The 10,056-nt window shown below is 33.7% G+C and overlaps 1 protein-coding gene across 4 annotated transcripts in view; it reads left to right on the forward strand.

The window, feature by feature from the left end:
• SNTG2 (syntrophin gamma 2) overlaps positions 1–10,056 on the forward strand; it is a 244,420-nt gene that overhangs the window by 219,933 nt on the left and 14,431 nt on the right. For all 4 annotated transcript variants that reach the window (XM_025148890.3, XM_025148893.3, XM_025148894.2 and 1 more), the window contains one exon: positions 1,141–1,251. In XM_025148890.3, coding sequence (XP_025004658.1) covers positions 1,141–1,251 — 111 coding nt within the window. The remainder of the gene's footprint in view (positions 1–1,140; positions 1,252–10,056) is intronic.

Genomic DNA, 10,056 nt, shown 5'->3' on the forward strand with positions numbered 1-10,056 from the left:
TTTAGAATATTTCTTTCCAACACCGAATAAGTTTGAAGTAGAAAAGTAATTAACATTTCATTAGGGACACAGCAATTTTGCTGGAACAAAAAAGTTTTCTAGACAATGAATTTCAAATTAAGGTGAACTTTTGATGGGGGGGGAAAAAAAAAAAAAAACTCTTACAGCACAGCAGATGCTCATACAGGCTTATTAAAATGCAGGGCAGTCTCCTGGTCTGACCTACAACTCTAAGCCTGGATCACACATTTTAGGCAATCAGCTCACTTACTCATTAAAAATGTTCTTTATTATAGTTTGTAAAGAGACTGAAGGAGAGCCTTCTGCATTACAGATGACAAAATAAAAAGGGCAAGAACTTTTCCTTAGGAGTTTATGCATCTTTTAGAAAACTCTTCATTAGAACAATGCTGGGGGATTGCCAAACATATTTGAAATAATTACTTCATTTCATATGCATTGTGTACTTTTGAGAAGCATCCCCATACTGATTTAAAAAGTCCTGCCAATCTGTGATTTGCCAGCAGTAGTAAGTGCTGCATAAACTTACAAGAATTCTAGAGTTCCTGTATATTTTAGAAACAACTGTGTAATTTAGGACTTATCTTCTGTAATTTGCAAGACCATATCATAGCTTTGTTTTATAAATATAGCATATTTATAGCATATTTAGCATATTTATCTTTGTATTTCAAACCACTTCAAAAGCACTTATTGACCAAGGTATGTTGAGCATCACAACGTCTCTGTAAGACATTTATCTACATTGTGCAGATGAGCCAGCTGAAAGATGACAGATCAAGATACGGTGGGAAATTGTGTGAAATAATGAAACTGATACAAATATCCTAATGAATATTTCTAGAAATAAGCTTTTGTCATGGATATTGATATTACATCACATAAGCAATGGAATCATTCAAATTTCAGAGAATTTCTATATATTTTTTTTTAATTAGTGAGTATTAATATCATGCCTTTTATTCTCAGACATGATGCAAAGCTCTCAATTTTATTTGCTCTGCAGCCAGATTGTGTTTACTGCCCCAGTGCTTTATCTTAATACATAACCATTAATCATTTATCCGTAGTTCTAGGTAATTGTGTAACAAGTCCTTAATCAAATTTCTTTCTCTTCAGAATGTACTGTGGAGGTTTAAATTCTCTCAGCTCAAAGGCTCTTCAGATGATGGGAAAACAAAAGTAAAGCTGCTTTTTCAGAATCCAGACACCAAACAAATAGAGACAAAGGTAAGTGACATAATCTTTCTCAGCTTAGTGAAAAATGAAATGGAACAATCAATTCCATTTACTGCTGCGCTTGCATTTAGTGAACTGCAAATCATAGTTTCTATATTTTTCTCCTGCTCTGTAGAAACTCCACAATGAAAAGAATTGATACAGCATCTCTGGATTTATTACACTATTTGTACAAATCTGTTACTGAGTTGTGTTTTGATAGCATAATAATATAATATCTAAAAACTGTTTTTAAAGAGGATAAAGCAAAAAATATATCTATTTAACTACTAAATACAAACTGTAGACTTACAACTTCAAGCAAATACAAGCTTAAGATTTACAGATAAAATAAAATACTGTGTAATATTTATTAGCTTAATAAAAAAGAAATAATCTCACAAGAGTCCAAGTAATTCTTGAAATTTATTCTAGTGCATTCAGTACTGTGACTCGAGTGCTCAGTGCTTTGATGGATCTGGCATTAAGCTGCGGCAAAATCCAGTCACTGCTGAGGATAAGATACTGATGTATTTTATCTTCTAGTGATTATCAGATCTGGTTATGAAACTTAGGATTCAGATTCCCAGCTTAAGTTCATCAGTTTCTAATTCAGGATTGTACTTTGAATCTCCATCTGGAGATACACCTGTAATGCCTCAATCTGGTGTCACATTCTGCTTTGTGAGCATAGGCTTCTTACAGTTGCACAGATAACCAAAGGGGTAGGACGAAAATTGGAGAAATGAATTACCAAGGCAGTGATCATTGATGAACAAAGACAGTGGTGAATAATTCAAGAAAACATAAATAAATGAATTGCAGATTATTCAGTCATGCAGTTGTGAAAGGAATGAGGATAACTTTGATGTGATATAACAGAGAAGAGGAATCTAATAGTGAGTTCAGCTTCCAACTGAGATTTGGTTGACAAAAATCAATGAAAACAAAGAACACATATAAATATATTTGAAAATTCTCACTTTTACCCAGAGTTACACAGGTTAAAGTGACTTATAAAGTGAAAATTTGCTACAGTGACTGTATCACAAAGGTTGCATAGATAATACCTTTAATTATTTCTTAAAATGTTTTTTTAAAAAAACTATAAGGACATAATCTCTAAACTTCCTTGTTCATCACAAAGAAACAACAAATATAATATGTCTTCCTTTGTACATCTGTATTAATAAATTATTCAGCTTTTCACCGCCAAACTTAACCTCAGTTGTCTGTTGACACTGCAGTAGCAAATACAATAATATCATAAAAGATACAACACTATAATAATGTGGCTATAGTAGCAGGTCATTTCCACTTCATTTTTCATGGTACTCCTTGGAGATATAAAGGAACTCCTATCATCACTATATACATGATCATCTGTTGGATAGAATTTAAGTAAATTGATAAAGGTCAGACAAAAGAGCATCCTGTTGCCAAAAAACAGAATCTCAGTTTCAGAATCTGTGTCTTAAATCATCAGCTCATCCATGCGCAATTGGCCACATGTCCCTATTCCTCTTCCTGTTCTTTACTTTATTCTCCTTTATTCTTTACTTTTATGTTTATGCTTTTATTTTCACTTTAATGGTTTTTAATTGCAGAGTTTTATTCTTTAAGTAGAAAAAAAAAGTTTATTTATATAAAATTTTCATTAGTTATTCATTTGATAAAAATGAGTCCTAATGATACATAACTATGACATATGTAGTTTCATACAGAATTATAGATAACTATGTACCCAAATGCACACATGCACTGTAAATGTTGGAGGAGCCCAGGAGAAGCACATTAAAGGCCAGCTAAGCAGCTGAGGATTTACCAGGATTTCAGTGAGGCATAGGCCTTTTGTTATGCACCTCTGGCAAAGTGCAGTTTACCCATTAAGATTTCACATTAAATGGAAATAGGATAGAGCTATGCAGCCTCTCCAATTGAGATTCTTGGTTTATATATTCAAGTATGTGTCTATCACACTTCTAAATGGTATTATTTCTTCTTATGTCTTAGACTTTGAGATTACAAACTAATCATGAAATAAGGAGTGCTCATACCCATAGTGTAGTGCAGTGTCTGCCTCAGCTTAGCGTATTGAAAGAACCAGATGGTACTGTACGATGAGATGCCTCCAATAATCAGAAACAGAGAATGTCACCAAATAATAGGAGTTTCATTTCCACTACATGTGAAATAAAGCTTGATACAGATGACTTATATTCACAGTAAATAGTAGAGTTCAAATTGCAAAACAATTTTCCAGATGATGTCTAACTGTATATGCTTATAAATTCTTGGGGAAAAAGATCAGGTTTGAGAATTCTATTTTTGCATTTTTGAGTCTAGCTAGAGACAATGTCTTTTCTCCTTCTATAAATTATTAGCCAAATGCATCATCCTTTGCACTTCAGTTTTAGGTTTAGTTTTAAAAATAATTTGTTACTGCTCTGGTGCATATCTGCCAAAATATTTTGCATTTGGCAAAGTTGTATCTAATAATAGTAGATATTCTTGGTCTACATGGCAAATACACTAAATTTCTGAGGTTGCTTAAATATATATATATATACATGGGACTATATTGTAGTAATTCAGTCACACTCAGATGGGAAACAGAGCCTACTTATCTTCCTTCTATCTTTCTAACATCATAGCAAATATTTCAGTGAAGAAAGTGTAAGAAAAGAAATCAGTGTCACTAGACTATTGTGAGCCATATAGGACATTCTACTATATGTTGCTTGTCTCCTATCCTTTCTAACTGTTATGCATGTAACTTAAGAACCGTGCATATTTGTCTGAATACATACAGTACTCTTCACTGACTTCACAATTATACACTTTTGCAATTAGACTTCAGTACAGTTTTGCTGCAAATCCTCTTCTGTTTAAACAGGAGAGCTTCAGGAGAGTGATTGAGGACAGATCAACAACTGTGTTTCTTTCTTTAGATTTAGTATTTTCACCTGAGAGAAAATTTATTCCATATTAGTACTGCTGAGAGATAAAGGAAATTAAATAGTGCAGAAAAAGCTCTCTATTTACAGCAACATTGATCTCTAATATCAAACAGCCATAATCTAGCACTCACACACTTCTGTATTTATATTAACATGGGTCTTTTGTTGCTGAAAGCTGGCAATTTACTACTGAATATCTTGAGAGCTTGAAAAACATTTGCAAGATGATGGTAGACATGAGTTAAGACTTTGACTGCGTGACAGTCTGATTGCTGCTGGAATTTAATTTTAATTTTTACTGGAAGGAGTGACTTCAGTTGGCTGTATTTAGACAAACATCTCCAGAAAACTTTTCAGATTTTTTTTTAATACATTGGCAAACTTTGTGTCTGCCAATGGAACATTTGAAAGTGTTCCAGATTTGATAGTAGACAGTGGCATTTGGAATCTTGAAGTTGGCAGTGAAAAGCCATTTCATTCATCCTTATCCCTGTAGGACACTGTTAAAAGACTTAACTAGTTAGGGTTGTAATTCATCTGGCATTTAATTTTGGCATAATAGATCTAGTTCTTATATTGGTAAGAGCACCGTTTTATCTTATCTTTTGTTTGTGTAAATGACATTTGCAAAAAGGAGACCAAATAAAACCTTACAGCTGAACAAGCCTTCATACTCCTTTCTATGGCTGATAATTTATTTTTGTGTTTTTATAAGTCTTAAGAAGCTGGGCTGTATTAGTACATTAGTACATTTGTTCTTTTCAACCACAATATGGTAATCAAGCCCTGGTGTACTTGCTGAAATTTAGAACTAAAGTTCGAATTTTCTGTTCTGTTTTGACTTCCATACAGACTAGAGCTAAAACCTAGATACCATTATCAGTGTTGTTTTGTTGTTTTGTTCATTTTTTTTTTCCCAGAAAGTATGATTAGCATTTCAATCAAAAGGAATTAAGTTGTATGCTGAATACAGTAGTAATAGTTGCACTCTTGTCAAGAATTAATAAGCATGGAGACTCATGAATGTCCTTTAAGAAGTCAAGAAATACATGGAGTACAACACTGTCATTGTCTATCTTATCTGCCTCTTACATTACACAGGCTCATGTCTTGCTCAAATAGTGATTCAGTAGCTCTCAGAAATAATCAATAAAATTAAGTGTGTGTGACAGCAATGCAACAGGCCTGCAAAGCTCTTTATGATATATAATATATCCAGCTGTTACAGGTGGGTGGACAAAACAAAACCATACATTTTTCTTACCTGTCGGTGCACATACAGTGATCAAGATCAGTGCAGTGTGCACATATTTAATATTCTTAGTATCAGCTTGCAGTTTTGCAGACTTGTCTTCACGCAGCTTTAATCCAAGCTTTCACGTTCTTTCTTGCTGTCCTCCTTTTAGCGTCTTTGTTGTATTTTACTTATTAGGATACATATAATTAACTGAAATAGTCTTGGTTATTGAAATATTAGACGTGTAAAAAATTATTCTAAATACTTATAAACAGGCAATCTCGCTTAAGGAAAATAAGAGTAATCACAGAGGAATCAAGCAAGCAGAGGAGTAGAGTTAGGTTATACAGGGCAAATGAAATGTTCAGCTAGTTGTCTGCCTGGCTGAGTATGAAGAGAAATATATTACTTTAAAAAATGAAAATAAATAAAAAATAATGTATTGATTCATTTATTTGAAAGAATTTTAATTGGTGTTCTTTCATAGAAGTAAGTTGGTATTTCTCATTCTAAATGTTGTTCCAGTCAAAACACAGTTTTGTTAGTAATACACCCATTTCAACTATGTATAAATTATGTAATACAGTAATAAGAGCATAACATTAGTATCCAAAAGATTAATCACAGCAGATTAGACAACTCTGAGGTACTCAGAAGGGATCGCTCCACCTTAATATGTATTCTAAACTCATAGAAACAATGAGAACTCTGCAGTAGAGACATTGAAAAGGGTGATCTAGTGATGAGACATCCCTCTATTTGCTCTTTTCTTATCCAAAAACTGTAGCAAAATAGTATTACTTGTGCATCCTGAAGTTCTGCCTACTATCTGCGTTAGGTATCTCTGATCACTTATCGTGATAAATATGTGCAGCTTGGAAGTGAATATATCTGCAATACGGGAATGAAAAGCTTTGTGAAGGGCTCTTGTTGCTGAGCACCTTTGGCTGCAGTTGGTCAAAGTGTCAAACGTTAGAATTAGTCAGAATTTGAGGTTAAATTGTTGAATGATTTAATTTCAGTTTGAAGCAAATCTAAGATTAAAGTGAGTATTTTCATATTTTATAATGTGTTGCTTTTAAAGATTGTAATTCATGAGATTTAAACCTCTGTTTAAACCTTTAAAACCTTTATTTTGTTAATCTTTTTATTACTCATGTACATCGTTTTAGTTTTATAAACCTTAAACAATGAGAGTTAAATAACAGCACTTCTTCTTAATGAAAGTGTTTATATTAATTTTATATTAATTTTACAATAGACATATGTCAATAAAATACTTATTTCCTTATGTTCATATGTATCAATCAAAATGGAAAAAAAACGTTTCTTTACTCCCCCAGAAATCAAAATGAAGATTACATGTGCTTAAGTTCTTCAAAGGATTTTAATGAACATTTACACTTCATTTTTCTTTCACAACAGGATCTAATTTTGAATATGAGGCCCAAATGAATACTTCAGCAACTGAATGCCAATTATTACTGGTTACCTAAATGCCTGCTTTGACATAATTTCTCAAGCGATTTTTCTTCTTTTAGGGTAATTATTTCTTAAGCTGTTGACTTGCAAGTACACAAAAGCAGAAGTTTGAGAGTAACATCCTTTAATGTTACTTTTTTTTTCTCCTTATTTAACTAGATATGAATGATAATAAATAGCACATTCTGCCCATCAGTTATATTGGCTTATACCTTTATTGTCTTCATAAGAATGTAGGTTGTTTCATGTTTGTTATTATTTTATATCTTGGAACTGTCAGTTTGTAACTTCCATAAAATATGTGAGGGTTTATAGCTGCTAAATAAGAACAGCAATAAGCACACCATAGATGTGGTACAGGAGTACAGGCAAGATGTAGGCCTTTTGGAGCATCTCCAGAGGAGAGGTACAAAAATAATCCAAGGGATGGAACACCTCTCTCTCCTGCAAGGACAGGCTGAGAGAGCCGGGCTGTTCAGCCTGGAGAAGAAAAGGCTCTGGGAGACCTGACAGTGGCCTTTCAGTATCTAAAGGGGGGCTGTAAGAAAGAAGTGAACAGACTCTTTAGCGGGGTCTGTGGTGATAGAACAAGGGCAAATGACTTCAAACTAAAAGAGGGGAGATTTACATTGGATTTAAGAAAAAAAAATACAATAAGGATAGTGAAGCACTGTAACAGGTTGCCCGTAGAAGTGGTGGATGCCCCATCCCCAGAGACACTCAACGTCAGGCTGGCTGGGGCTCTGAGAAACCTGCTCTAGCTGTAGGTGTCCCTATTCAGTGCAGGGGACTTGGACTAGATGACCCTTATGGGTCCAATTCAAATTATTTTATGATTCTATGATTCTGTGTTTTTCCTAAGACATTCTGCAATTTTGCATCCCATCTTAGAAGAAAGTAGAAAGTCCATGTTTTGCTCACACAGATTATGAAGTGCAGCATTTAAGGGATAGGAGTTTATGAACTTTTTTTGCCATTAGATATATGGTGGTTGCAACATCTTCCAGAATACAACATTTTGATAAACTTGTGTTGGTTATCTAGAGACTGGAATTACCATGAAATCCTATAGCAGTTTGTATTCCACTTCACATGCATGGAATGACATATTCAGAAAGCTCAGCATTGTAGTAAAAAGTACAGTTTATCTGATGATGAATTACCCAAGACATACTATATGCATATAAATATCTCTGCTTACGTATTCCTAGCAGGACTTAGGGGCTGAAAGCATTGTTCTCTTAGGCTTCTGTGTGCACTCTGTAATCACTATGAGGAAGACAGCTTGCTGCCAAAGCTTTCTCTGTCTGAAAGTTACAGTGTGTGAGAAGGACTTTCTGAGAGCTTCCTTGGATGTTTAGTAGAGAACAAAGGTACTTGTAAGGCCACTTAACATGATGGAAAGAGCATATTCTGGGAGCATGTTGAATATGATCCTATTACTCTTTTTGTACGTTAATATTGCTTATTGTCACCTTATGCTGGAGAAAGTAGATGGTAACAGAAGTTAAATTTGTCAGAGAATAATAAATTTGCTTAGTGGAAAATAAAATACCTGAGACAATAAGCTGTATCTGCCTGAGGTTTTAAAGAAATCATGCACAAGTGTTGGAAAAAATCCTTATAGTCTCATCTTCATCATGAACTGGAGCCCTCAAATGCTGGAAGTCTGATGACACCTTGTCCTTCTGCCTTTCTATTTTCCACGTCTCCAATCACAATCCCACTAGAATCCCTAACTATTTCCAGAATGAAGCAGTGGAAAGCCAAATATTGACTTTGTTTTATTCTGCAGTATGTGAAGTAGAATAAGTACGTAAGATTTGCATTCCCCTATTTGCAGCCTAATCAATATAGAAAAATCAACAATGAATCTCTGGGTTTGATCATTTTAATCTAGTATATATGTATTAAAATAATGCAAAATCTCCAGTAAGTTCATTTCATTCAGACACTTGGCAAAGGATTTATACTGTAAAAATTCTTGTGAGCATTTGTTTCAGAGGGAAATTTTATGGAAATATTGTGACCAGTATCTCACCTATTAGTTGTCTCTACTTAACAAATCCATATTGGTTTTATTTCTACTGAGCCAGATAAAACTTTTTTTCAAAACAAAGCATCGTGCAGTTACCCTGAGGAACTTACCAAGCAGAAGCAAAGAAGTATGGCTAAACTAATTCACAGATTTTCCCTGAACATTGTTATGGCTCATGAATCTCACCTAATGCTTGCAGGTTGCTTTGCAGTAGTGAAATGACTGTATTACTTATCGTGTATCAGCATCTAGGTTAGTCATTATGTACCTGAGATGTATGCAGTGACCTCTCATTCTGGTAATACTTTACTGCCACAGAAGACAGTCTGATTACTATCACATAGTAGAGAGATGTAAAATATTTATTAAATGTAATACAAATATCTGTCACTGTAGCTGTTACTTACTGCACAGAATGTTCATATTCCAAGTTGTTTGCAAGGATACCTGTCTTGTTATCTTCAGTTTCTGAAGGAATCAACCTAACCATCTCAAACTAATAAGACAGTAATATAAAGCTGTTGAAAAGGAAACCAAAAACAAAAACGAACACACACACACACACACAAGTATGTATTAAAGATACATATATCTGGGAAGAGCTTAATCACAAGAGAATTGGAAGTAGGATAATAAGAGATAATGGAAAAATAAAAATTCTGTGATGGAAGAATAAATCTCTAATGTCAAAAATCTTTCAGTGAACACTGTACATCTGGACAAAATGGAAAACAGAGTTTCTGATTACATAACAATTAAGCTTTCATTAGGAGTAATACCATTTCTACCTAATAAATACATGAACTTCAGCAGAAAAGTGGTGTGAAGGTTAGCTTTTCCTGAACAGGAAAAATTCTAAATATTCTGTCTGAAGGAATTTTTGTTTAGAAAATACTATAAAGTACTGCAATATGAAAAGCAGAAGTGCTTATATTTTCATTTTAAAATAAACAGAATATTTCCTGATATGCTGTTGTATAACCAATACTTTAAATAAATGTCCTGTTGAAACCTGCCTTCTCCCCAAACCAAAAACCATACAGAATGTCCAGTTACAGAGTCAACAAATATTACTATTGTGTAAATTGAATATGCTTTTT

This window comes from Gallus gallus, chromosome 3 (assembly GCF_016699485.2).
Source record: "Gallus gallus isolate bGalGal1 chromosome 3, bGalGal1.mat.broiler.GRCg7b, whole genome shotgun sequence".
In the NCBI taxonomy this organism is placed as follows: domain Eukaryota; kingdom Metazoa; phylum Chordata; class Aves; order Galliformes; family Phasianidae; genus Gallus; species Gallus gallus.